The sequence below is a fragment of the Drechmeria coniospora genome, chromosome 01 (genome assembly GCF_001625195.1).
Source record: "Drechmeria coniospora strain ARSEF 6962 chromosome 01, whole genome shotgun sequence".
NCBI lineage: Eukaryota > Fungi > Ascomycota > Sordariomycetes > Hypocreales > Ophiocordycipitaceae > Drechmeria > Drechmeria coniospora.
Window position 1 is genome coordinate 4838028 of NC_054389.1, and position 27011 is coordinate 4865038.

Below are 27011 nucleotides of genomic sequence, written 5' to 3' on the forward strand. Positions count from 1 at the left end.
TCTCGCTTCTCGGCCCTTTCAACCTCAGCCGTCACCTCACACGCCTGTGTGCAAGCTTCCATCACCAAAAGCCGTCGCTTCACTTTCCCTGTACTGTCTGTGTAAATTGATCCAGCCCTTTGCGCCTTTGTTCACCATTGCTGCCGTTGCTTTCCTGGCTTGAACGTGGTGTCGCACCTTTTCTCCTGCCATCGTTGCCTTTGGCGCCGTCCCTCGCACCTCCTCGCACCTCCTCCCGACGACACCCAGTCCTCCACCAGAGAAGGTGCCTCCTGCGCCAGTACCGCCCGCGTTCGCGTATTAACCGCCGGACGGAAAGGGCTCCCTCGTGCTGTGCTTGCCAGCCTCCATCGATCGCCGTCGTCACCGCCGTTACCCTTCATCGCCGCCCTCATACATTCTGGTGCGTACTTCTTCGTAGACGAGGCCGGACATATTCGTCCCTCCAAGTGCCTCTGTCCACTTCTCCTTCGAGTCTCGACCCACCCGCAACCCCGGCAGCTCGGACTGGTGCACGCTCAGCTCACGTCGCTCACAATGATAGTCTACCCGCCCTCCCACCGCTACGCGGCGACCCCGTCCGCCAAGGGCACCCTGCCCGCCCGGCAAAGCGCCGCACGAACGCCATCCTCCCGGCCTCCCCGTGTCCGCCTGATGTCCGCGAAGCAAGCGCAGGTCGTCCCCGATGGGCCTGTCGTCGCCGATGGAAATGCCAACGAAGGAGTCGAAAACCACCCCCCAGATGCCTTCGAGACGACCGAGGCGGCTGACGGCGACGATGGCCTCGATGTGGCCCGATCCTCGATCGAGCTCGACGACTTGCCAATCGAGCTCATTACCTTGACCGACAGGTTTGTAGAATCCGTGCACTCCCGTCCGGTCCATGTCTCGTGAGTCGGAAATGGAAACCGCTGACATGCATTTTGCCGTCCGTGCAGCTTCATCGAGTCTCTGGGTGCCAAGGTGCACCCGACGCCCCCCAATATCGACCGCCTGTCGGATCTATTCCAAGAATTCTACGCCTTGGCCGCATCTCACATCGGCACTCACCTCAGCGCCCTGGCCTCCCGTCACAGCCGCAATGCCTCTCCCGCCACCTCGAACAACTCGATATCCTCGGCCGCAAACCGACTGCGCTTCAAGGCCCCCTCTCTCGGAACCAAAGAGAAGCAAAAAGTAGGGACAGAACATCAAATGATTACGGCCGACGAGTTGGCGAGCCGCAAGCGTGCCAGGCGAGCCCTGGAGGGAAAACGCAGCCTGCTGGAGGAGGCAGTCGAGCGGAGACTTTCGGAAGGTATATATGACCGCATATACCGCCATCGGAGCACCCAAGACGAGGCGCAGGATGCCAAGTTGCGGTCGAAAACCGCCGCCCTAGCGCTCGTCGGCATCGGCCCTGCGGACCTCGGCATCGACTTTGGCGACGACAGCCCGCAGGGGCCCGACGCTCTGGCCGAGAGGTCCAAGGAGGTGGGCGAGTGGCTGCGCGCGGCCAGGACCGATATGATTCGCATGAGCGAGTCAAGATATCCCCTCGGCAAGCTCAACCATCTCAAGGCTGCGCACAAGAGCATCGTCGATACCCTTGCCCACTTTCACCCATCCGCCTCCGCCGACGAAATTATGCCCATGCTCATCTTCACCCTCATCACCTTGCCGCCGGAGAACCTTCACATCATCAGCGATCTATACTTCATCCAGCGCTTTCGATGGGAACCGAAGCTGACTGGCGAGGCCGCCTACTGCCTCACCAACCTCGAAGCCGCCGTCAGCTTCCTGGAAACAGTCGATCTCGCCACCTTGAGAGAGGACGAGCATCCTTCAGGGCCGCCCAAGAATGTGAATCACTCCGGCGCAGCCAAAGCGGAGACCTTCCCCCCGGCTTACCCTCAGGGGCTTATCACTCCGACGCAGAGTGCACCGGACGTCGCGACGGAGAACGCCACGGCCACGGACCTGGCGCCGTCTCCCAACAACCACCAGGCTGAAACCGCGTTGAGAAAACGACGATTAAGTGATCTCGTCAACACCCCGACCCAGGCATTCGGTGCTGCCAGTGGCGCCGTTTTCAGTACGGCTGATCATGGTCTCAAGACGATTTCAAGCAGTCTCGGTGATAGCTACTCGTTCCTCCTCGGAAAGCTCCGTGAACGACAGCAAGGGCCGAAGGAATCAATCGTCGCCCCGCGAACGCTCGACGACGCTCGGAAACTCGTCAGCACCCCGCCGCTCGAAGAGGATGAAAATGCCAGCGGTGCGAGCTCGGCCATCGGCGCAGAGGATGCCGAACAGCTGAAGGCTGCGCTGGTTCGTGAGGATCGAGTGTTGAGCATGATCGGCGGCCGTCGTGATGCCAGCGTTGACAGTTCCAAGAGTGGCCGCAGCGTCAGCTTGCCCAAGAGGGGGGCCGCTTCTGAAGAGCGCAAGAGCCCTGCTCCGAGCCAGAGTCCCGCAGTTTTGGAGCAGGTGCGTAGCCTGGGAAGCTCCTTCAACCCCATGGCCCGACTGTCCAGTATGGGCATGATGAGAGGCTTTGGCCGGACCGGGCCTGCGCCAACGACGGTGCCGAAAGATGCCGACAAGCCGGCGGACGGCGGGGACCTGGCATCTGTACGTCGTGATATCCCCTTCCAAACCTTGGAGCGTGAGGGCTAACGACACAAGGCGTTTCCGGACATTGCCACGTCACTTCCACCCAAGGAGATCCCTAAGATTGCGCCGCCCAACAAACGGTTTCTCGAGCTTCAGAGCCCGGGCGAGCTGCGGCTCGGCGAGGTTCTGGACCTGCTAAGGGACTACCGTCGTCTGGCCGGGGCGCTGAAGAACTTGGGTGCCTTTGAGGGAAAATAATTCATACGGCTCCCGCAGGCCACCATCATTTTGTGGATAACGTGTTATCCTGTGACTGATTCTATAGTTGGTAACTGGGGAACTCCGTTTTTATAGTGGCAATATCAGCCCCATGTTGGCTTCGCAATGGTCGACACCTGGAACGCGGGGGTTGACCGCACGCGAATAACACGGATTGTGACATTTTCTCGTCGAAATCGCGATGTTCTATATCTTGTTGAAGTGAACAATCCACTGCACTACATGCCCATGCAACTCGGCCATCGTTGGGGTTATGTACAATCCGCCACCCTTCCTGGCCCTGCTCCCGATTAAAAAAATACATTTAAACACAAGGTAGAATGCATCCAATCTCCTTGTGCGACCATGGGTGCGCGTTTCCAAAGAAAGATCCCACGACTCCATCTATAACCCGCCGGGTATCCGCACACCAGTTATTCTACTCTATCTTACTCCGGTCCGTACCACCAGGAAAAAGGAAAGGGGACAGACTAGCGAAAGAACTCTATCAAGCATGATTCCTTGAATGAACAGCAGCCAGTTCAGCGCCGATTGGCGGACTGTTGAGCGACCGCATGCACCGAGAAGAAGTGAAGAGACTTGTGACCTCATTGCGGCCACGGATTCGACTAAAATATGGGCAATGTCTGTGTCTTCTTCGGTTTGTGGGGCGTTGAGGGTGACCCGGCCGTCTGCTCGTCCGTGTGATTCTCAATACCAGGATCCGTGTTGGTCCTCGACACCAGTGATAGTCTGCGAGAGTCGATCGAGCCCGAGGTCGTTCTGTGGTGCGTCGTCGTTTCACGATGCACGACAGGTCCCGGATGCAGGAACTGGGTTATGAGGTTGCTGTTCGCCCGATCGCGGCCCTTGCTGCTGCTGTGAACGGTCGCGCGAGTGCCCTGGCGTTGCAAGCCTGTGGCCGTGGCACTCGAAATGCCGGAGTTGACGCGGGCAAGGGCGGCTGCCTCGGCCTCTTCAGCCTCCTTCTGGAAGCGGGATTCACTGGGCAAGAGGACGGCACGGTCGAGGCCGTAGGGGAGACCGCGGTGCCGGCCACGGATCTGCATGGCGATGATGACTAGCTTGCCGAGGACGGAGAATTGGGAGCAGAGCGACGCGTTGATGCCGACGGCACCCATGCTCAGGCCCACGGTGCCATAGGCACTGACAACCTCGAAAAGGACTGCGAAGGAGTCGAACTTTCCCGCCTGGATCTGGCCAGCCTCGGTGATGGTGAGGATGAAGAAGCCGAGGAAGACGTACCACAGGTCGAAGGAGAGCTGGCGGCGCAAATGGCTTCCGACGTAGTTCATGGCCGGTGCGTCAGGGTCCTCGTCGACACCAGGGTCGTGGTACACGCCGAGCGACTTTTCCTCGTACACGTTGGTTCTTCGAATGGAAATGGCGATGGGGAAGACGGAGATGTACATCATGATCATGTACAGAACGGGCATCGCGGGGTTCAGCTCGGCCAGGTTGACGGCAGAAAAGCCGGCCGTCCTTGTGGATGCGGCTTGGAACAAGCCGATGACGACGCGGTTGTGCAGAGGAACCCTGGCGATGGGTTCTGAGCCGAGCTGCGACTTGTTAGCCGGCAGGCGCGGCCGGACGAGGGACGGAATGGACTTACGTCGAGCACGAGGAAGAAGACGAGGTCGAGGACGTTGAGAAAGACGAGAATCCAAAAGAGCCACCAGTTGGGACCGGAGGGAAAGAGGAGGGTGAAGCACCGACGAGGGTGGTCCAGGAGGAATCGCAGCTCCTCCCAAAGGCCGGACCCCTTGGGCACCAACTTTGCCGAGGCCCAGATGAGAAAGCGCAGCATGACGGGAAAGCCGGTGTTTCCGATGATGATGAAGATCCACATGATCATCAGAACAAACTCGGATCTCTGGAAGGAAATCATGCTGTCGGAGGTGAGGGTGAAGCCAACATCCATGAAGGCGACGTTGGAGGTGAAGAAACCCCACCAGGTTCTCGATGCGCCCGAGTCCTCGACAATCTTGCCGTAAAAGTCGTTGTTCAGGATGTAGGGCAGCAGACAGGAGAGGATGAGGAGCTGAAAGCCCCAGAAGTACACGAGAAGGATGATGGCCAGCGTCCTGAGCGACCGGTACTCGATGCCGCCGAGTTCGTCGCGCTGCTCGAGGGTCAAGCCAACGAAGTTGGAGTTTCGGCCCATGGTGGGCGTGTAGGAGAGGTAGGGCATGTCGTCGGTCTTGTCCCGCGACAGGACAGACCTGATGTTGTCGAGGGTGCGCGTCCTGACGGGCCTCGGATGATCCTCACCGTCGTCGTCGTGATTCGGCCGCTGTTCGGAGATGGAAATGCGGCGCTTGCGAAAGCGGAGGTTGTCGAGCGCGCCACCGCCCGTCGCAGGCTTGGCGTCGTCCGGCTGCTCCTCCTTTCGACGCTTCTCGGGCTCGGCGATGGTGATTGTCGGGTGGCGACCGGGCATGTTGCTCTGCGAGTCGCCCGTCCTAATCCTGCCAACGGTTATGTCGTCGTCGTCCTTGGCATCATCGGCACCGAGCCGTCTGGGCACCAAGCCTCGTTCCGCATCTCGGGGTCCGGGGATGCGAAGCACTTCGTTGTCGTCCTGGCGTTGGCGCTCGAGAATGGCGATGTGCTCGGCGTGGGATCGGTGCTGAGGCATCTTGAGCATGTCCTCGCCCATGCCGTCGCTCCGCTTGACGGTGTCGGCGAAGGAGATGGCCACCTGGCCCACGTTGTTGCCGTTGTCGTCGTCGACGGCTTTCCCCTCGAGCACCTGCTCATCCTGCAGGGCGCCTCGGACGGAATAGTCCAAGGGACCGGCTCCGGCGGCGTCGTGCTTCTCGTCCGTCACCGTCGTCGTCGTCGTATCGCTCTGGTCACTTTTTGGCAGCGGCGCGACGGTGCTCGCTCCGGCGGCGTCGTCGAGCAGGATGCCGTCGTTGGTGAGCCTCGGAACGCGGCCATTCTGCGGCATGACGGTGATGTTTCGGCCATTGACCCCCTGGGCGGGCGGCGCCCGCTCCACGTCCCCGCGGGCCTGGGACTTGGACTTGGTAAAGGTGGGACGTCGGTGGCGCACCTCCCGGACCCAGCTCTGGAAGCGCTTCTCGAACCAGTAGAGGCGGAGGAAGACGACGCAGGCATGTAGGGTGATGGGGTTGGAGAGCATGGCAAAGGTGTAGATCATGCCCTGCTGGAATCCGTTGAGCTTGTTGACGTCGACGGGATTCAGGCCGGCTTGGGTATTGGCTCCGCTGGCAAACATGAGAGCATCGATGTAGGCTAGGCTGCCCCTACCGGAGCCATATATGGCAATGGAGGCGACGATGGTGGCGCCAATGATCCAAAAGTCTGCAAATCTTGGTCAGCAAGCCGGCAGAGGGCCGGGGTTAGGCCAGGTTGTACGGACAGTGAGCCGAGATGAAGTCGAAATGGGGCTTCTTCGAGAGGAATGAGGGTCTCGCAGCCTTGAGCTGCGCCCAAATATAGCTGCGCGTTCCCTCCAACATGGTTGCGGAGGAAGGATGGCGACAGGAAAATCGTGGTCGCAAGCAAGGCGTCGGTGTGGACCAACGAGGAGTCCGACGAATGTCTTGTCGTGCGTTGTTCGGCCACGGCAGAGGGGGAGATGCGGCCGTTCCGGCGTCGAGACGAGGCAGGGCCGAGGAGACAGGTGGGCAGTGAGGCGAATATCAAGTTGGGGCGTAATTAGCCGAACAGCGTTGGCAGATGGCTGTAGGTAGGTCTGTCGGTGACAAGGGTACTTTCAACTGCGCGTCCAGTCGAGGGACATGACATACGGGGCGGGAGGCAGGGAGAGCATGGTGGTGTGACGAATGGTGAAAGACGTGCCGTCGTTGGCGTTGATGGCGGCACCTTCTACCGACGATTCCAACGTGCCGTGCCGGTGGCGGGCGTGGTCTCTGGACCGGTCGCGTGCCCTCGAAGCCGTTCTCGTCCTTTCACAGGCGTCGTGGACAACCGGTGAGCAAGGGTCGATGACGAGAACCAGCGTCACACACGGCCGTACCCAGCAACAAAGGCTGCTGCGACGTTGGTGGATGGAGCGGGCGATGATCGGTCCTGGGTGTAGCTTGGAACGCCCTTTGTCGTGGTCCTGGTCTGGCCAGCGTCACAGGGAGGGGATCTGCTTCGGTCGATGAGTCTGATGGTCGGACGAGATGGATGGTCGGACGATGACCTGCGGCTGTCGGTTCTTGGCCAGCCGACGTCGGACAGTGCTGTCCGTGATTGTTCCGCTCGGCGAGACGGCCGATGGGCTCCGGCGGTCGAATGGTTGAAGTTTCGAGTCCAAGGGCGCGCTCCGCTGCTGGGTCGTGTCGCCTTGAGAGCTGGCCGGTCGGTTGCAATCAGGGGACGCGCGTAGATCTGGCTTCCGCCGTCGAAGCTTGCCGTCGCCTCTGCCGTCGTCGCGCCAGACGGTCGGAAAGACGAGGTGAGGAGAGGCAAGGGAAGTGTAGAGAATGGACGACGACGAAGGGCACCTGACCGTTCCCTGGCAGGACGGAGGCCGATGCTTCCGCCGAGAAGGGAAATCAGACAATTGGATTGCTGTTGGAAGAACCACAAACCGTATGAACCGGCGCGGGGAGGAGGGGGGGGGTGCGTAGTCGCTTGGGTGGGACAACTGGACTGAAGGCGAACGCCACCTTCCTCAACGAGAGCGTGAGTTGACGGCAAGAGAAGATTTGTTTGTTTCGAGTCTCGACCCACGATGGCGCGGCGCCTCGCGAGGTGCTACTCATTTGGGCATGGCGCACGAGGGTGCTCTAGACTTGTTATGGAAGCGGATACCTCTTTCCAGGCCGCTGGGAGTGCTTACCGGTACGTACTAGCACTACTGATGATCCCAATTGGGGATTAGATGCATTATTATTTGGAAAACGGAGAGCAGTAAGTATTAATACTGCAAGTACGGAGCAAGCACTCCGTACCCCGTTCTTTTAATTTAAAGCAGATTGCGAACGAATGAATTCGTGGAGACCACTTGTTAGACGTCGGGTTTACTTACATTAAGCGCTGACACTGGCCCAGTGCAGTACGCGCAACTCGAAGGTGTGTATCAACACATTACGAGGTGCTCCGTGCAGTCAAATGTTTTCTTGCTGCACTCTGTACTCCGTACCTGCTGCGTTTTTCTGCACGAGTGCTACTATACTGCACGCTTACATGTACAACTAGACACCGCAGTGTAAGTACAGCATACCTACTTGCATGTATAGGTAAGTATAAGTATGTTCATGTACAGTACTGATAAGTACCTAAGTACTACGTACGCCGTACTCCGTACATGCAAGGAAGTATGCACACGTACGGAGTACTGCACAGGTAGCTTTTAATCCATGTACATGTAAGTACTCCGTAAGTACTTTAAGTAAGTACTTACACCTACTTACAGTGCTGTACACACACTTACAGTCCTGTACTTACATTACAGTACTTGCTGTAGTACTCCGTACACAAATGACAATTGCTTTCACCTGCAAGTACAACTACAGTCCTCCATACACTACGGAGTAAGTAAGTACAGTACTTGTACACGTAGTTGTAATTACATGCAGTACTTTGGTGCTTGCCTTGTCCCCAAGTACGCCGTACTCACCAACGCGTTTCTTGCCGCGTCGCAGTACAGTACAATACCTACTTAATAGGTATGTACCAGTACCTAGTAGGTACAGCACTCGGTATGTGCAAGTAAGTACTTGCAACCAAGTACTCCGTACTCCGTATATGCACCCCCGTTATCGCCAGGGCCATACATGCGTACGAGTTCATCCCTACAAGTAATACGGACTTGATTTAAAGAATTCATCAGCTGCACCATCATGTCCCTACAAATACTTGCTCGTACAAGTAAGTATACAAGTATGACGAACCATTTTTTCTAGTACAGTGAACGGAGCGCTCCGTACGTCCTTGTATGAGTACTAACGTACGGAGTACATGGGTGGAGGTATGAGCGTTGAAGCGTCATTCAGCCGCAGCCTGCAACCGAGCCGATTGCACTGACCGAGGGTGTCCTTCGGTGGCCCAGTGCAACCCCATCACCGGCTGTGCGACGATGCATTCCGATTCCCGCTCGGGGCGGTACGCAAGGGTCCGTTGCCGAATCGGATGCTCTTCCTACCGCAGTGCAACCACGTAATTGTGCGGAGCCGGAGTGCATGTGCAAGTGCAGGTACAGCTGGTTCAACTACTCGTATGCGTAGATACCTCTCTCCATGTGCGGATCACATACATGTACACGTTCGCTCCCATACAAGTGCATCCACAGTCCGTCAGCACGTGGATGGAGCCTCATGACGCAAAAGCGCGGCGCGGGCATGCGAGCAGCGATCCATCGTACTCTCCGCTGTTCTGAGCGAGCATGGCGAAACTGACGAGCCATGGACGCCGTGAGCCTTGTTGGCAAGGCTACCCAGCACACACAGGCATACGGACCGGCATCGTAGGCCATGTCGACGAGTGGGCGCACAGTGAGTCAGCAGAGGGCCTACACTACGCGTGCACTCGGAGGGAATGTGGCCAGGCGACGGTTTGTACTGGCCATAGTAGGCATCGCATTCATGCGCGTTGGGAATACAGATACGCCTCGTGAAGGGAACCACGAGGCACGGAACACAGCAAGTGAAAATCGACAAACTACTGCAAGCCTTGCGTGTGCTACAGCGTCCGACACGGCCGACCTCGGCCGCATGCATGCTTCATTCCGTCCAGGGGTCGTAGCAGACGCACTTGCTAGAGACTGGCTTAGCACATTATACTGTCCCATCTGGGGGGGGGGGGCGGATTCACGTACGGTCCGTGGGTTACTTCGCTCCATAGATGACCCCATCCTCGAAATTCACACCTTCCTTGCTTGATCGGAGCCTTGCCGAAGGAGCAAAACTTGCACTGGTTTCTTCCCGTCAGAGGCTGTACTGGCCTGTCATGTAGCGTGCACTTACCACGTCCTCACATGGTGCGTCTCCTGAGGTACATCGCCTCGGGACGTCGATGTTCTTTTGACACCACTCTACCGGGTCCCCGTTATCGGGTGCGTCAGAACGAGGCGGGCCTCCTCCAAAAATATATTCGGCGGACGCCGAGATGACGAAGAGCGCAGCGACAGCGGAGATTTGCGTGAACTTCATTGTATTGGATTTGTGTAAGTTGAATGCTGAAGAGACGTAGCGTTGAAGAATGGAGATGTTGATGATGTTACCAATTGCATCTCTCGGGTCGAGCTGGGGATTTATTTATATGACAATAGGCCTTGTCGGAGAAGCCATATCCGCGCTCGTGAATACTCGGGCGTAGTCGTGCATAATCGTGCATAGTCGTGCATAGTCTACTGACTCGAATAATTTGCCGGGTTCCCCAGATTGGCATGAGTTTACTGCAGAGTAAGTGTGAAAATATAGCCAAGTTTAGAAGGAATAATTTTGGCGAGTCAACGTTGGTTGCTGTCGTGCTTTCGGATCGCCTACGACGATGGTGCGACAGTCTGCGGGCTGGTCCTTACCACAGGTGCACGTACACGAGTAGTTGTACATGTAAGTACGTACTTGTTCGCCCCAGTGAAGGGTACTTGTACTTGAATAATATTTGTACATGTAATTACTGTAGGTATCATGCACTAAGTACTCGGTATTTACGCCTACTTACTCCGTACACCTACATGTACGTCTGAGTATCAGTACTTGTGCTGTAGTTACATGTAGGTGTACTGTAATACTCCGTACTCCGTACATGTCCTAGAAATTGTACATTATGGCTTTTGAAACTACATGTAATGGTACTCAAGGAACGAACGACTGCTACAGGCCGAGGTAGGCACTGCTGTACACGTAATGTCCGCATTGCTTTTCAAGCATTGGTAATTACCCCTACCCTCATTACAATAAGGAAAGATTGGCTGCCCAGCTTGATACTGGACGCGATATTGTAAGTAATACTTGTACTTGTAAGGAGTACTTGTGCTTGTATTAAGTACTTGCGCATGTACACCAAGGTGTAGAAGAACATACTTGCAGTACTCCGTACGTTGCAAGTACTTACGTACTAGGTACTTAGTTCCTCCGCATAAGTACTTAAGTACTTACTTACTTACAGTACATGCGCAAGTACTGTAAGTACAAGCCGAATACGGAGTGCGGAGTAAACACATCAGGTAGGTATGGAGTACTCTGGACGTACGGAGTACTTACGGAGTATTACTTACAGTATAATACTACGTACTAATTTATCTGTGCCAACTCGTCGCCTTCTATGCTCCGCACTACACGACGGGGTACTCCATCACTGCAGGATTCGCGCTTCAGAACGCTGCATTGCGCGCACTGGACATTCCGGCTGATCGTCAATGGCGAGAGATAGTATAATAACGGCACAGGGTGCCGCTAGATCAAGACCATCACATTATGCAAGCAGGTTGTTGTTGGATTGTACAAGGAACTACAGCATTACGTAACATTATCGCATAGTGTCTTGTACATTTATATGCATGTCTTAATCTGTGACTTCGCACCAACGAAGCAGAATGCAGCGGAGCTGAATGCATACACCAAGAGTCGGCTGTCCTGCCGGCGCAAACTCTGGACCTGAATGGGACGCTGGCTGACTCAGGTGCCATTTCAAGCTAAAAGTAATAATGCTGGTGCCAGCTGCCAAACCGGATGCTGCTCCTACTACATCACTCCATCGCTATTTGTGCTTTGCACTCCCCCATGTCATCGACTCCTCGCACATGTATTCACGCGTTGTCCGTACATGGATGGAGTCTCACGATGCAAAAAGGTAACGCAGGCTATGCTGGCAGCAATCATTTGCACAAAGACCGTGTTTCTATTGTTCCGAGCTAGTATTGTGAAATTGACCAGCGGTGGACGACATATCTGTAAGGCTTCCCAACGCATACATGGAATACGGCCGGCGATATCCTTGAGCGAATGTATTGTAAATCTGCAGATGACATATACCGTGTACGGAGAATTTCGGGAAGCGATAATGAGTAATAGGCATTTACATGTGTACTATTATGCCGGCCGATGTTGGTCCCATTTAGTTGGTATTCATAGCATCAAGATCATCTGCTACGTGTTCGCCGTGCAAATTATGCCACACAAGCCGGTTCGGGTTCGGTCCCGAGCGGCAGACGCACTTACTAGAGGCACGCTTAGTAAACAATGCTGTTCAATCTCGGCCGGTTTTACTTACTGTCCCTGGAAAAAATCTGCGAACAATCCTCGCCAATCGCACTTTCCTTGCTTAATTGGTTCCTTTCCGTCAGAGCAAGCCTTGCACTAGTTCCATACTGTCAGAGGCTATACTTCGTCATATGATATTACGCCTACTTACAACATCCTCGCATGAGCTGGTTCTCCCAGATTCGCATCGGCCAGGGACGTCGATATTATCTTTACACCACTGCTGTGCGTCCACATTCGCAGGTGGCTGAGTGGGAGGCGGATCAGAGTCATGATGCCAACCGAGCGCAGGAGTAACCGAGACGATACAGAGCGCAACAAGACTGGAGATTTGCGTGGCCTTCATTGTGTCGGAGTTTAAGCTTCTTAAGATTGGAGATAAAAGAGTGTAAGAATGGAGCTGTTACTTGTTGTTGATGTGTGGTTGATGTGTGGTGTGGTTGTGTTGTTGTTCAAAGTGATATTCCTCGGGTCGAGCTCGATATTTATATAGCAATGGACCTGTGGGAGAACCTGTATCCATACTCGTGCTGACTCGTACGAAATAGTGTACTAAAGTCTTAGTCGTTACTCGTCATGTTGCAGGAGTTTACGCAGCACTGTGTGTGCAATGCGAGAATAGTTGCAAATAGGAATTTGGATGACTATATTTAGTTAGTATGAAGCATTTTGGCGAGTCATCTTGGCCGATGTCTCGAGTAAAGATCGGCTATAACTTCCAGTGCGGAGCGCGGGGTAACGGTGGCATCGCCAGTGTGGGTCGTCCTGTTTGTGTGTTACATATCCGTACGGAGTTACTTGTAGTAATAATTAATACATGTGCTTGCAAGTACTTACTGTACTTGCAGTAATTACGTGCCAGGATGTCGCGCCAACGTGCCTGTAACGGGGTTAAAGTCCGGGTATTTAGTTACGCAGCGGTATCCACTTTCCGGACTATTTAAGCGGGCGCTAGAGCGGACACCTACTACCTGTTGCAGCTGAGTATTACGGTACTTACAGTACGCACAAGTACTGTACAGCACTCCGCACAACGTTTTGCAAGCACTGTAATGAAGCTCAGCTACGGAGTACATGCGCTATACTGTACTATAGTCAGTAACCATGAAACGAACGATGCCCCTAGTACTGGCTGGCAGTCTCCGCACTTTACACTTGTAATATCTTTATCGCACCCCGAGTGCCTACCGTTGTTGGCAATAAGGAGAGTAACTTGCAATGTGATAATACTGATACCCCGGTACATCTACACTCATTTCCCCGTATTTTACGGAGGACTCCGCGCAGAGTATTGCTACTCGAGTGCTCGTACTTGCTTCAGAACACTGTATTCCTCGTATTTCCTACGCGCGCATGTCATAGTGAAATCCGGCTCCTCATACATAGCTAGCGGAACCCCCCTTAAAACACCAAAATTATTGCCATGTTGCCACCAAAGGGAAGAGGTGTATCAAACTGAACGAACGACCGTTCATCGCATACCGCCATCGCAAGCCTGGCCATGGTCAGAACTACTGCTCGTCACGAGTTAATCCATCCCAGGGAAGCCTGCTGCCACGATGCATGGCGTCCTCTCTCGCGAAAGGTGGGTTGATCGATTGCATGCATATGGGCAAGAATTGCATGGATACGTGCACAACACACGTGTGACATTGCGCAGAATGAATCACCCTTCATCTTGAACGTAGCAATCCAATCTCTGCGTGCACCCGTACGACTTGTGTGCCCGGTTTCGCCCACAATGTACATGCGCGCCTACGGCCTACTCCGACCGACAGGCGTTGGCTCGAGACCTTGCCGATGCTAACCTGCCTTGCCTGCCTTGCCTGCCCTCCCTCCCTATCCTCCATCCTTCTAGTTTGCCGCCGCCCGCCTCGCGTTCTCCCGGCTTATCTTCTTGAAGAATGCGCTGCTGTCCTTGCCGTTCTTGTTCTTCTTCAGCCCTTGGTTGACCCGCTTGTTCTGCTCGATGTAGGCCATGTCCTGGCCCCCGCTCAGCTCGCCCAGCGTTCCGGCCGTGCGCCGGACCGTGCCCTTCTTCTTCTTCTTGCGTCCCATGGTGCCGCTGTGGAACAGGTCGTCAATGTCCTCGTCCTCCATCGTCTCGTTCTCCACCAGCACCTTCTGCAGCAGCTCCCGCCTCTCCGTCGCCGACGCGAACGCGAGGCCCGGCGTCTTCTCGATGTTGGCGAGCTGCGTGATCACCTTGAACGCGTACCCCTGGTCGACGAGGAAGGCCTGGCGCTTGGAGGAGAAATACATCTCCTGCGTGTCCTTTGACACGAGCGAGTAGAAGAAGGCGTTGAAGCCCTCGTCGTTTCGCCGCTTGGCTCGCAGGATCCGCCCCAGCCGCTGCGCCTCCTGACGCCGCGAACCGTAGTGCGACGATATTTGGATGAGGCACGTCGCCTCCGGCAGGTCGAGCGACGTGTCGCCAATCTTGGACAGGAACAGCGTGTTGACCTGCGGGTTGTGCTGGAAGTTCTCCAGCACCTGCAGCCGCTCCGCCTGGCCCGTGTTGCCGTAGATGAAGGCCTTGCCGAGCTTCAGCGCGTACGCCTTCAGCGCGTACACGTTGTCCGAGAAGACGATGATCTTGTCGCCCCTCGACTCGTGGTAGTTGATCAGGTACTGGCACGCCTGGAACTTGCGCGGGTTCATGATGTACAGCAGGTTCTTTTTGCGCGACGGCGCGCGCAGGTACTCGTCGTAAAACTCGGTCGGCATCGGGCACCAGACCTCGGCGCACTGCACCCTCGCGATGTGTCCCTGCTTCGAAAGCTCCATCCAGTTCGCCTCGAAGAGTTTCGGCCCGATCAGAAAGTTCAGGTCCGAAATCTTGTCGTCCTCTCGGAGCAGCGTCGCCGTGAGGCCGAGCTTCGAGTGCGTCTTGATCGACGACGTGACCTTGCGGAAGATGTTGGCCGGCACGACGTGAACCTCGTCGAGCAGCATGAGGCCCCATTCCCGGCCGGTGAGAAACTTCATCATCTTGTCGGCGTCGTACGACCGAGCCCTTGACTGCGTCACCATCGAGTACGTCGTGACGATGATGCCCGTGCTTCCGGTGAAGACGGACCCCTTAGAGTCCGACGTGAAGGCGACGATGTCGTCCGGGTTGATGTTGGACCACTTGAGGAACTCCTGCCTCCACTGGACCACCGACATGGAGCTGGTGCACAGCACGATGACGCCCTTCTTGATCGTGCAGGCTGCTGTGATGCCGACCAGTGTCTTTCCGGCCCCGCACGGCAGGACGATCAGCCCGCTCTTGGCTCGTCCGTTGCCGAACATCTTGCTCAGGCTCTTCTCCTGGTACGGTCTGATCTGCGTGCCGGGTTTGAGGTCGATTTCGAGGCTCGCGTTGGCCTCGTCCCTACGGAAGTCGTACTCCTCCAGGACGGGATACCCGAGGTTGAGGCATTCCTTTTGCACCGTCTCGACGTCCTTGTCTGCGATTTCGAACGAGTGAGTCACGTCCTGATCTTCGTCGTCATCCTCCTCGTTGACGTTGATGAGCAGCTCCTCGCCGTCGGGAGCCGGGGCGCCGTTGCTTCCCTGTTCCGCACTCGACGCCTGCAAGTCGGTGGCCTGCTTGACGCCCGCCGCATTCTTCGTCCCTGGGATGACGAGTCCGCCCAGCTTGGGGGCCGCCGACGTCGTGATCTCCTCCGTCCCCTGCACGCGAAGCGGGCCAATCTTGGGGTTCTTCAGCAGCATCTGCAGCATGTTGGGATCCGGACTCTCGACGTAGTACTTTGTGTTCTTCAGCACCAGCTTCACCTTGCCGTAGCTCTGCGTGCAGCTGTTGATGAAGTCTCTGATCTCGTCGGGAAGCGGCGTCTTGAGGAAGCGCTCGAGCGTGTTGATGATGTCACCGGGCGAGAGGCCGACGGAAACGGCCGCGTAGAGGCTGTGCGTCGTGAGGGCGTACTCGTGCATAAACGTCGGCCGCGAAAGGGGTTCGGCAATGGTGATGAGGAAATCCTGCGCCTGTTCCGCCAGCGGGTTGAAGCTCTCCAGAATGATCCTCCCCTTTTGCGGATCGATCCACAGCGGCCGGTTGGGGTGGTCCTTTTTGAGATCGAGGTACGAAAAGTCATTGTTCCCGAAGATGTGCGGCAGCGGTTCCCGAATGACATGCTTTTTCTGGTATCTATCAAGCGAGAATTGGTCTATATTCTTGTCGATGTCCCGCTCGAGCACTTCGTCAACGGGGGCGTCATCGACCTCGAGCTCGTCGCTACTATCGAGGCTTCGAGGTGTCGCCGCTCCCGGTGTCGACACGCGCGAGGACCTCCCTGCCTTTGATCCTCCTTTGGGAGGGGCCAAGGCCTTTCTTTTCGGAGGCATCTCTCGAGATGGTCCCGGAAGAAGGCCAGGATGTAGGAACGAAGTGAACCTGGAAGCCTGAACACTGGGGACGACGGTCTAGTATTCGTGGTTGCCTATCTATTAGCTTAGCGCCAGTTTCACGTGGCCTGACTAATACGCCGACATTAACCACTACTTTCTGTACTGCGAAATACAGCAATAGCACTGCGCAGAGTACGGAGTACTCCGTAAGTACGCAGTAATTATCACTTGTATTATCACTAGGCGGGCTTGTTCCGTCCAGGCAGGCTAGACCCAAAGTGCCCCACCAACTGTTCCCGCGTATCGAGTGAGCCATCGCGAGCACCAAAAGCTCAACCTTCCAACGTCCGCGTTCAACATTGCTCTCCTTTCCCTACGTTTGTTTCTCATTGTTTCTCTCGGCCCAAAACGCTCAAAGATCAAAACGCAATGTGGTATGTTTGCCAAAATGCCTCGCTTGCGGCCAAAGTTGGACTCATTTTCAACCAGCAAACACATCCTCAATGCCCAGGTTTCGATTCGATCCCCTTGTTGTACGTCACACCGACGTTTCCCGTCAGATGTACACATCCAGGCATGCGTGACTAATATATACGCTTCCCGCCTTCCAGGCCGCAAATGGTTCGACTGCGCCGAGTGCCATGGCGAACAAGAATCACATCCCCTCCTGCAGTCGCTTGAGATGACATTCGCTTGTAAAAAGTGCAAGAAGTGCTTCCGCAAGGACGCTCAGGAATTCGAAGACTGCGACGAGTACTGCCCGCACTGCGATAATCACTTTGTCATCGAGGCCAAGACGCCCAAGGCTGCGCTGTCTATCGAGAGCGAGGATGTGCGGGTGAACAACAAGATGCTCAAGGATGACAGGACGAAGCAGACAAAGCTGAGGAGCATATTCGACCCCGACCCGGATACGGACAAGCTGGGTTGAGTTTCGAAAAGGGATCCTGATGTTATTCGGAAGCCTTTGGAGTTGCAGGTTTTGATTGTGCCACCGCTGTGACGGAGCGGTGCTTTGGGTCGATGATGCTTCTTTCCTAACGCCATGCTGTACAAAAAGCTTCAATAAAAATATGAATCATCAAGGTTCAAGTCACTGCAACCGCTTGGATGTCAGGCCTCGGGATAAAAGCGTCATTCCCTCATCATCGGCAACAACGGGCGTCGCTGGGTCCAGCCTGACTTCCAATCATGATGAGGCCACGAAACCCAGCGGGCCGTTGCTTGTTCGGCTGCATCTAGTCCTTCTTTCACGCCGTGTCACTGTTCATGCGAAGCTAGCCAGAAGCCAGCTGTTTCCCGCTCGCAATAAGCAAGGCATGTGGCGCTGACGGGCGGACACGATGAGAGAATAAATGGAATGCGATACACTCTACATGTATGGACACGCCGTTGCACGCTTCATCATTCAGCAGCAGAGTCATCCTGACTTCTAGTCGGGATCACAACGCTTCCGCTGCCAGCCGCGCGTCCCGTCTTCTTCTTGGCCGCCTCCTCCTGCTTCTCCTGCTCAATCTCCTTGACGTAGCCCTCAATCTCATCGGTGGGTAGGATCTCCATCGCCGCACCGGGTGCCATCAGGGCAATCTCGATATTTTTCGCGCCGGTTTGCACGACTTCCAAGAGTGACTTGATGGCCAGTCGAATGGTAGCCTCACGGTCCATTTCCTCCTTGTAGTTTCGCTCGAGGAACTCGCGGACCGTCTTGCTTGACCGACCGATGGCGTTTGCTTTCCTGCGTCACGTCAGCACGGTGCGTCATGGAGGCGAGGGGAAACGCAATCGTTGGGTCGTACCAAGCAGAGTAAATGCCGGAAGGCTCCGTCTGAAAGAGTCGGGGCACCTTGCTGCCCGGGTCGAAGCCGACGACGAGGGTGCTGATGCCAAAGGGTCGCACGCCACCCGCTTGGGTATACCGTTGCTGGACGCCGGCGACGTACTTGGTGATGTAGTCGATCGTGACGGGGTCCTCGACCGACAGTCGGTGGGACTGGGCTTCTAGCCGGGCCTTGTCGACGAGGATGCGAGCATCGGCGTTGAGGCCCGCAAAGGCCAAGGCGACGTGGTTATCGAGGACCTGGATCTTGGAGGGCGTAATTCTCGTGTCTTGCAGCTTCATCGCCGATCGCTTCTCGCATCCCAACACGACAATGTCCTTGCCCTTGACGCCGACGGCGCAGGTTCCTGTCCTCGCTGTGAGCGCGGCCCAAGGTAGCCTTGAACGTGGGGGGTGCGGACCTCGTTTGACGGCCTCGCCTGCATACTCGACCTGGAAAACATGGCCGTCGGGGCTTTCAACCTCGGGTTAGAAAACGAGGTAGGAGAATTCGGATGGGCGGCTCGAACCTGAAGACTGCGCGTCGTGTTAGCTTGGCGTCGTCACCGTGGGTGGGAGAGTGCGTGCAACTCACCCGACAGAGCTCGGTCGTATCCTGAGGCCATGATTGCAGATGTGCGGCTAACGTTCTGAGACACCCCGTTGCAGGTGCAGACAAAGTCCAATTCGGATAGAACGCTATGGGAGAGGAAGGGTTGGGATTGAGGGGACGGACGGAGACGAGATGGGCGGTATGAGGTTTCAATGGAGCTGGAGCTTCGTCAGACTGGCAGCCTACCCACAGAAAGGCTGGTGGGAGCTTCTGCGCGTGGCCGCCCAGCATCGGCTGACGGAGAAACTGGCGCCGGCTTACAGTGTAATACAGTATCATTAGTACTGTGTGTTGACATGCTTCCCATCTCCATACAGCGAGAGCATCTGTCACCCACATGGGCGAGAGCTCACGGCACATGGAACAGTGATTGAAAAGATGCTCCAAGTACCATGGTAGAAATCAATAGAGGTGTGTCGGCAACTATGCAAAGGCACAGAGTCGTGTGCCAACATGGTCTTCCTGATCACCGAGAGCAACGTGGCAAAGGAACGTCGGCACACTTCGATACTTGAATTTTTTTTACTTGTGCAGGCCCGCTGCTAGTTAGAAATACATATACAGAGATCATCTATCCGCAGGGAGCATCTGTTCGTGCACCGGGTGTCCCTCATGACAAGGACTTTCTCGATTCATGTCGGCACCAACTTCAATACCGGGCAAGCTCGACCCAGTTCTGCCCTGGCAGCAGGTTGGCTATCTGCTGTCTCCTGACGGCGATGCGATGTTTGAACGCATCGATCCAGAGAATCTCCAGCACGACGTCCTGCGACGTTGCGTTGATGTGGCGGTAGTAGCCGAGAGCTACGGTCATGGGTGCCAGCAGCATGTCTGGCTCGGTTGTGCAGTCTAGCACGGCATCGAGGCCTCGGCAGATGTTCGCCGCAAGCTCTCGTGCACCCTGGTAGTTTTTCGGGTCGATTTGAAGGGCTGGTGGTAGGTTAGGCCACAAGGCAGGGTAGGCATCAAGGACGGGTTGGTAGATGATGCTGTTCAGACGTTGGATGGCCTGGTGAAGGATGATTTGCGACATCCAATAGTACAGCATCATCATTCCCGCAAGGCCGTCTCTGAATGTGAAGAGGTTAGCGAAAGGGATGGCGCCGCCAGGGCCGGCGAACTCGTCCAACCAGTAGGGAGGGTTCTGGTCCACGGCGGCGATGGCCACACTGCCGAACCAGTTCAGAAACTGCGGCTCGAGAAAGAGGCAGCTCTGCAACAGCTCCTGCGCCTCGAGGCGGCGGGCTATGGTGGGCGGAAGAGGCCAGATGCGGTCGAGACTGGCCAGCATGGAGGGGAGGCACAGCATGATGTCGAGCAGCTGGTCCAGGGGCGACTTTGGGTGTCTCTCCCATGGCGTCGATAGCCAATCTTGCTCGACAAGGAACGTTTCTTGGTGGCTCAACAGGGAAAGGCTAACCTGTTGCTCGTCAGCCAAGTTGCATCGCTGTTTTCCAGGAGAGGAAGAGGGGGGTGATTCGGGTTGCTCACGGCCAGGGGTCGATATATCTGCACAAAGAACTGGTGGTTTGGAAAGTAGGTGAAGTGCTTCGGTCCTAAACTCTTGACCCGGCCTTCGTGTTCCGGGGATATCGAGTGCCATGGCGCAAAGGTCGCGTTGGCCGAGGAATCACGCTGCGGCCCCCGTTAGCCATCGTCCGGGGGTTAAAGAGGATGGGCCAGGAGGAGGAATCGGAAGGCAATGTACCTCGTACGAGAAAGCGCAGTATGGCTCGTCGACAGCCCCGACACGTGCGAGACACTTGGGCTTGACAACGAGCCCGTCTGGTCCGACGCGGGGATGCCGTTGCGTCGATGCATCTGGGTATACAGTGATGTCCGTGGCGGCATCATGGCTCTGCGAGAGATGCTGCAGGTTCGTCTGCAGAGCCGTTAGCAGGACGGTGGAATCGTTGCCGCAGCTCGACGGCCGCAGGTAGTCGTCAACGGCCGAGGTCGACGGGGGTGTCGCGGTGACGGATAGCTTCCCCCCGTCGTCATGGTCGTCGGTCTTGGGGCTCTGTCTCCTCGACGACGGCGCTTTCCTGGGGTGGGAGGCGACCCTGCCCTTTGTCTCGGGCGTACCGGTGATGAAGACGCGGTCCCGCTCATAGCCCTCACAACGCCTCCCGTTGTTCGTGCAGTTCCTGCAGTAGGGTCTCTCGTTGCTGCACTGTGTCGAGCGAGCGTCAGGTCGGGTCCGGCAGACTCCAGCCAGAAGGGGGGGGTAGGCTAAGGGTGGCCTCTTTCTTGCCTTGACTCGGCGACGGCGACAGGTCTCGCAGCCCTTGTACTTTCCCGGAACGCCGACCATGCTGCGCCCCTCTCGTTGAAAAGGCCGACGAGGATCTCTGATGGCTACTGTTGGACGGCCTGGCGAGTATCTCTGATGGCTAACGGGGGACAGTCTGACGAGTATCTTTGATGGCTATCGTTGGACAGGCCGACGGGGATCTCTGATGGCTACTGTTGGACGGCCTGGCGAGTATCTCTCTCTGATGGCTATCGTTGGACGGTCTGACGAGTATTTTTGATGGCTACCGTTGGACGGTCTGACGAGTATATTCGACGACTACAGTTGGACGGTCTGACGAGAATCTCCGACGGCTATCGTTGGACGGCTCGGTGCCTGTGCAGCCTGCTTCCCAAGCAGTCGACGGGTGCCGGAACTGTGGGGGTCATGGCGTTCACCACCACCAGTCGAGATGGTCTCGTCCCCCTGGGCTGGGCCGTCCTATATAGATGGCATGCCCACACCCATCCCACCGACGTGGTCCTGGCTGTCAAACGAACGGAAGGGGAACGGGGACGGCGTGGCATCGGCTTCCCTTCACACCCCACTCGCCAACGGTTCGGGAGCGGTGGCCTGAGAAGGAGGCTCTGGCTGGCCGGCCGTCTCGGCCAGGCACAAAGCGGCGACGTTCGTACCATCGTAGGGCGTGGTGATGACGGGACGAGTTCGCGTGGTCAAGGCATATCCCGGTTGGGCCAAGTTGGTCGCTGGCGAATGAGCTTTGCAGGTCCAGGTGCCACCGCTCGCCCCTCTGCTCAGCCTCAGCGACGAGTTGCATGCGAGCAGTCGCATCTGCAAGCACAAGCGGACGGTACGGAGCACATGGACTCGTGCAGGTCGTCCCGTACCGGTACTCGTGCTCGTACGGATGGCCACGTTACTTGTCGTGCTCGAGAAGGTACAGGTACGTCGATGCGTGCCGTCTGCACTCGCATACGCCTAGAGGCTACATGTAAATGCAGCATGATGGTGCGCTGTGTGCACCTACCTATTACCTAGTACCTACCTAGGTGCCTATGTGTTGAGCGGGAACGCCCCGTAATACCTCGGTACCCAGACAGCATCGGCAGCCATCATGAGCGGTGTGCGGATACAGGTACGGACGGGCATGTTTCGTGCTCGCGTGTCAAGGTCGAGAAGATGCCTTGCGATGCAGATCAGCCTTCCAGGCGATGGGGCCGATGTTTCGTAGGGCTGACGCAGATGCCGGTGGCCATGGCTGGTTGGCTGATGCATCATGCGAGAGACGGGAACGCCGTACAGCGATCCTTGCAGCACATGTCGAGAGATGTTCGCGTACTCCGAGCCCGAAGCTGCACCGGCACTGAGCATGTACGTGCACATGCAGGAGTACCGTACTAGCTTGGGTGTATGCAGGACTCAGGGCTAGGGGTTGGCGCCGGAGGGGGGGTTGGAGTTTGGTGGATGGGGATTGCAGGGGGGGGTCAACGATTCTTGGACGGATCACTGCTGCTCATTGGCGCACCGGTTGTAATGAAGACGACACGTTGACCAGGGCCCGGCGAGCGCTTGCACGTTGAAGGCGACTTGGGGAGGCCTCGTTCGGCGGTGTGCTTCCGAGCGTTTTCCCGTAGGTGTAAATGTAGGTGGAGATGAAGGTGCAATCGTAGCCGAAGTGCTCGTACTGCAGGCACCTACAGTACTGTAGGGGTGGAAGTATGCCTAGGACGAAGTATTACTGTACTTTTGCACGGAGATGGTGCAAGTGCCCATAACAAGAGTACATACATATTAATAATACATGTACGTGCATGTACGGGCCACACCTATGTTCGTAGAATGCATTACGTATACTCCGTACGGAGTCGTGGTATAACGGAGGATTCCTGTACTTACTTACTTGCTTGTGCCTTTACATAGTACATGTATTAATAGCAATCCGCATAGCTGGGCTAGTCAGTGCTAATGGGGAGCAGTTCGACCTACGAAGGACGGAATATTAGGTACGAGCAAGCAATTGCGGAGAGCACGGCTGTACGATACCTGTCCATATAACTGCTTGTAATATAACAAACATGTTCGTACTCCGTGATTGCACCCACTTCATGCAGCTCCTTGTCGGGCTCCCCCGTCATGGATCGTGCCTGCGGGCTGACCGAACGATTAGAATCCACCCGTCTTCACACTGCCGGTCGTCTATCAGCACCAAAGTACGGAGTGGTCGCCCGTGTTTGCAGGTACAGCGGACGTCTTGCGTTGCGCAACAAGCTTCCATGCAAGTACCTGGTGCAGGCGTTTCGGCGTACGGCTGACAGGCCACCGTAGTGCACGACGCTGGCCATTCTTTGTCCGAACGAATTGACTTTGCGTACAGGGCATGAATACTAGGTGGCTAGAAATACTTGCTGCCGAGTTGCACCTCCCACCGCCGGGACCTACTTCTTTTCTTTGCCATAGTTGGTACCGTGGAGCTTCTTCGTACTATGCAGCTACGGAGTAATAATCCTTGGCCAGCGGCAGCGAATACATGTAGTTGCACATTCATGCGTAGGTCGTTGCACTTGCATATACCGTCTACTAGTTCGCTCACTACTGTACTCGTTAACGTACAGTACTCGTTAACGTACAGTACTCGTTAACGTACAGTACTCGTTAATGTACTCGTGCATGCAAATGCAAATGCATTATACCACTAGTCGACTATACGAGGACATGCAGCCAAGCGTTTCGGGGGGAGGCGGGGGGGGGCACGCTGGATTCACACCTCGCTCATTCCATCTACCAAGATTAGTAGAGTAATTACTAGGCAGCATGCTTGCTTGACCGAAACATACTCCTCCGCAGTGCCCGCACAGATATACATGCAACTTGCCCGTAGGCAGACTTGCGTACAAGCACCCGTGCTCGCACAATCAATCGCAGCCCTGCCATCGCCGCCCTGCAATCGGCCCGCCCTGCCTCCCCTGCCCTCCCCTGCCCTCCCCTGCCCTCCTCTGCCTTCCCCTGCCCTCCTCTGCCTTCCCCTGCCCTCCTCTGCCTTCCTCTGCCCTCCCCTGCCCTCCTCTGCTGCCCTCCTCTGCCCTCCCCATGCCCTCCTCTGCCTTCCTCTGCCCTCCCCTGCCCTCCTCTGCTGCCCTCCTCTGCCCTCCCCATGCCCTCCTCTACCCTCCCCTCCCCTCCCCTCCCTGGCTCGGCCGGCCGGTCGGCGCAGCGAGCTCGGGGCTGGACGGCACTCGATTCGTTCGTTCCTCATATGTACTTGTACGGGTTCATGATGCCATTCTGCGCAATCCCTGTCAGCCTTACGAAGCGAGGCCCGGCAATGCACATGTCATCTCGCATACGGTGGCGCGCGTGCGAAATGCATTGCGGCGCATACGAGACGAGGACAAACTCACCGGGTCGTAGAGCGTCTTGATCTGCTTCATGAGACCGACCATGGTCTCGTTGCGGCTGTACCGGATGTAGCTCTTCTTGGCGAGCCCGAGCCCGTGCTCGGCGCTGATGCTGCCCTGGCGCTTCGCGATCCACTCGTACACAAACGGCTCGAGCATGGCCTCGACCTCCCGGTCGTAGCGGCGGACGGCCACGTTGAGGTGCAGGTTCGCGTCGCCCATGTGGCCGTAGCCGACGACGCCGACGACGGGGAACTCGTCCGTCTCGCCGACGAGGCCGGCGGCCTCGAGGCGCGCCTTGACGTCGTCGACGATGGAGTACATGTCCGCCAGCGGAATCGACACGTCGTACTTGTACACGCCGCCCCAGTGGCCGACGCACTCGGGCACGCCCTCGCGCCAGCTCCAGAGCGACTTGATCTGCGTCGCGTCCTGGGCGACGACGCCGTCGGCCACCACGTCGTTGCCGAGCACGTGCTCGAGGAAGCGCTCGAGCTTCTCGTAGTCGTGCTCGCCGTCGGAGCCGCTCGTCTCGATGAGACAGTAAAAGGGGTGCTCGCCCTCGAGCGGCCGCCTCTCCTCCGGCCGCGCCAGCCGCACGAGCTGCTGGCTGCGGCCGTCCATGAGCTCAAAGGCCGAGAGGATCTCCGACAGCTGCCCCTTGGCCTCGCGGAAGGCCCGCTGCGCCTTTGCGTACGACTCGAGCCCGAGGAAGGCGACGTTGACGGCCGGCGAGCGCTGCGGGCACTGGATCGAGAGCTTGGTGATGATGCCGATGGTGCCCTCGGCGCCGATGAAGAGCTGCTTGACGTCGTAGCCCGTGTTGTTCTTGCGCAGCGTGCAGAGGTCGTCCATGACGGTGCCGTCGGGCAGGACGGCCTCGATGCCGAGGACGCTGCCGTGCAGGCTGCCGTAGCGCAGCAGGCGCAGGCCGCCGGCGTTGGTCGCGACGTTGCCGCCGACCTGGCAGGAGCCCTTGGCCCCGAGGTCGAGCGGGAAGATGTATCCCCGCTCGGCGAGGTACTGATCCGCCACCTCGAGGATGCAGCCGGCGTCGAGGACGAGGGAGCCGCTGACGTCGTCAAACGAGTGGATCTTGTTCATGCGCGCCATGCTGACGACGATCTCGTCAAAGACGGGCACCGAGCCGCCGACGAGGCCCGTGTTGCCGCCCTGGGGCACGACGGCGAGCATCTCGCGGTTGCAGTAGCGCAGGATGCCGCTGACGTCGTCGGTCGACGCCGGCCTGAGGACGAGTCGACACTGGCCGCGGTACTTGTGCATCCAGTCCTCGTTGAAGGGCTCGATGTCGGCCTCGGCCTCGACGACGGCGGCATCGCTGCCGAGCAGCTCCTTGAAGTGGGCGACGTGCCGGGGCGTCAGCGCGGCGAAGCGAGAGTCGCGCCGGAGATGCGGATACGTCTCCGCCGTGAGCCGTGTCCTTTGAGGGATGCTCGGGGCAAGCATGCGCGGCGCCGACGTGGCGATGCATCGCGCCGGAGCGGGCGAGCAGGAGGTGGCCGACGTGGCCGATATCGCAGCGGCCGCTGGGACGACGGGTCGAAGGATGCCGCCGCTGCCGTGGAGGTGGCCGCATCGGCCGGGGGGGCGCACGGCGCGAAGGAATCGGGCTCGGGAGACCATGGCGGCTAGAAAGGCACGCAGGCTATCGAGGTGCTGGCCAGACGCAGGATCCGAGAGAAGTTGAAAGGGCCACCAAGAACGGCATCGCCATGGGTTTGGTCGAGAAATGCCGAAAGTAAATGTCCGTAAGTAAATGTACGGAGTATGGAGTACTTGCCGAGTACCTACCGTTGTACAGGTACCTGTTGGTCGAGATGTGCACTGTATTCCTCCGTACTCTGGGAGTACGGATACTTGTAGCTGTACATGTGCGAGCAGATGGGGTGGGTCACCGACGGGAGCCCAAGATACTGCACTCCGTTCAGAGTAGTTGTAGTAATTACAGTGCGTAATAATGCTCCGTACAGTACACCTGCAGGCTACACCCACCTACTTAAGTACTAAGGTACTGAAGTCTCCATACTACTAGGTACCTAGTACTCCGTACTGTACTGTACATACGGAGTACTGTAAGTGTACTTGCCTTTACAACTACAACTACATAGTATGTACAAGTACTCCGTACACTGTACTCCATAGGTACCTACAGTAGTACTCCGTACTTGCCGAGTATTACTGCATCACTACTAGGTACGCTATACTTGCACAGGAGACATACCTACAGTACTGTAATACTGCCAGTAGTTAGTTACTACGTACTCCATACTCCTAATGGCATTGGCTTGGTTAGTACTTGAAGGTGCAGGATGGAAAAGTGTCTCTTCGCCGGCATAGGATTCGTCCCCCGGAAGCCCTTCCCTCCGTGGTAGGATGAACAATGCATGCACCTTGCACCGGACGAATGGTCACACTGGTGCTGCTTTCGAGGAGACGACACTGTGGGCTATCGCATGTATTCATGGCCCGAGGGCCTTTGGGATCAAGGGTTGGT

At 56.8% G+C, this 27011-nt stretch overlaps 10 protein-coding genes across 10 annotated transcripts; 2 read left to right on the forward strand and 8 right to left on the reverse strand.

The window, feature by feature from the left end:
- Window positions 1-537: 537 nt before the first annotated feature.
- Window positions 538-2853, forward strand: DCS_01193 (VPS9 domain protein; the record flags this gene model as incomplete). Its single annotated transcript, XM_040798528.1, has 3 exons — window positions 538-851; window positions 939-2613; window positions 2668-2853. 3 exons carry the CDS (start codon window positions 538-540, stop codon window positions 2851-2853), a joined length of 2175 nt encoding a protein of 724 aa, XP_040659411.1.
- Window positions 2854-3482: 629 nt separating this feature from the next.
- On the reverse strand, window positions 3483-6362 carry DCS_01194 (potassium transporter; the record flags this gene model as incomplete). The annotated part of the gene is made up of 3 exons (XM_040798529.1): window positions 3483-4433; window positions 4487-6204; window positions 6263-6362. 3 exons carry the CDS (start codon window positions 6360-6362, stop codon window positions 3483-3485), a joined length of 2769 nt encoding a protein of 922 aa, XP_040659412.1.
- A 623-nt stretch (window positions 6363-6985) lies between these two features.
- DCS_01195 (uncharacterized protein) lies at window positions 6986-7619 on the reverse strand (the record flags this gene model as incomplete). The annotated part of the gene is made up of 2 exons (XM_040798530.1): window positions 6986-7369; window positions 7446-7619. 2 exons carry the CDS (start codon window positions 7617-7619, stop codon window positions 6986-6988), a joined length of 558 nt encoding a protein of 185 aa, XP_040659413.1.
- Window positions 7620-9578: 1959 nt separating this feature from the next.
- DCS_01196 (uncharacterized protein) lies at window positions 9579-10007 on the reverse strand (the record flags this gene model as incomplete). Its single annotated transcript, XM_040798531.1, has 3 exons — window positions 9579-9612; window positions 9674-9768; window positions 9822-10007. 3 exons carry the CDS (start codon window positions 10005-10007, stop codon window positions 9579-9581), a joined length of 315 nt encoding a protein of 104 aa, XP_040659414.1.
- A 1909-nt stretch (window positions 10008-11916) lies between these two features.
- On the reverse strand, window positions 11917-12408 carry DCS_01197 (uncharacterized protein; the record flags this gene model as incomplete). Its single annotated transcript, XM_040798532.1, has 3 exons — window positions 11917-12019; window positions 12073-12158; window positions 12214-12408. 3 exons carry the CDS (start codon window positions 12406-12408, stop codon window positions 11917-11919), a joined length of 384 nt encoding a protein of 127 aa, XP_040659415.1.
- Window positions 12409-13916: 1508 nt separating this feature from the next.
- Window positions 13917-16415, reverse strand: DCS_01198 (DNA repair helicase RAD25; the record flags this gene model as incomplete). The annotated part of the gene is made up of 1 exon (XM_040798533.1): window positions 13917-16415. One exon carries the CDS (start codon window positions 16413-16415, stop codon window positions 13917-13919), a length of 2499 nt encoding a protein of 832 aa, XP_040659416.1.
- Window positions 16416-16847: 432 nt separating this feature from the next.
- DCS_01199 (zinc finger protein) lies at window positions 16848-17349 on the forward strand (the record flags this gene model as incomplete). Its single annotated transcript, XM_040798534.1, has 3 exons — window positions 16848-16852; window positions 16908-16951; window positions 17030-17349. The coding sequence occupies 3 exons, from the start codon at window positions 16848-16850 to the stop codon at window positions 17347-17349; spliced, it is 369 nt and encodes a 122-aa protein (XP_040659417.1).
- Window positions 17350-17822: 473 nt separating this feature from the next.
- On the reverse strand, window positions 17823-18860 carry DCS_01200 (putative 20S proteasome subunit chain PRE6; the record flags this gene model as incomplete). The annotated part of the gene is made up of 5 exons (XM_040798535.1): window positions 17823-18153; window positions 18215-18602; window positions 18657-18709; window positions 18765-18771; window positions 18830-18860. 5 exons carry the CDS (start codon window positions 18858-18860, stop codon window positions 17823-17825), a joined length of 810 nt encoding a protein of 269 aa, XP_040659418.1.
- A 636-nt stretch (window positions 18861-19496) lies between these two features.
- Window positions 19497-21161, reverse strand: DCS_01201 (uncharacterized protein; the record flags this gene model as incomplete). Its single annotated transcript, XM_040798536.1, has 4 exons — window positions 19497-20267; window positions 20339-20482; window positions 20556-21020; window positions 21108-21161. 4 exons carry the CDS (start codon window positions 21159-21161, stop codon window positions 19497-19499), a joined length of 1434 nt encoding a protein of 477 aa, XP_040659419.1.
- A 3189-nt stretch (window positions 21162-24350) lies between these two features.
- On the reverse strand, window positions 24351-26140 carry DCS_01202 (D-lactate dehydrogenase 2; the record flags this gene model as incomplete). Its single annotated transcript, XM_040798537.1, has 2 exons — window positions 24351-24383; window positions 24500-26140. 2 exons carry the CDS (start codon window positions 26138-26140, stop codon window positions 24351-24353), a joined length of 1674 nt encoding a protein of 557 aa, XP_040659420.1.
- Between the last annotated feature and the right edge of the window lie 871 nt (window positions 26141-27011).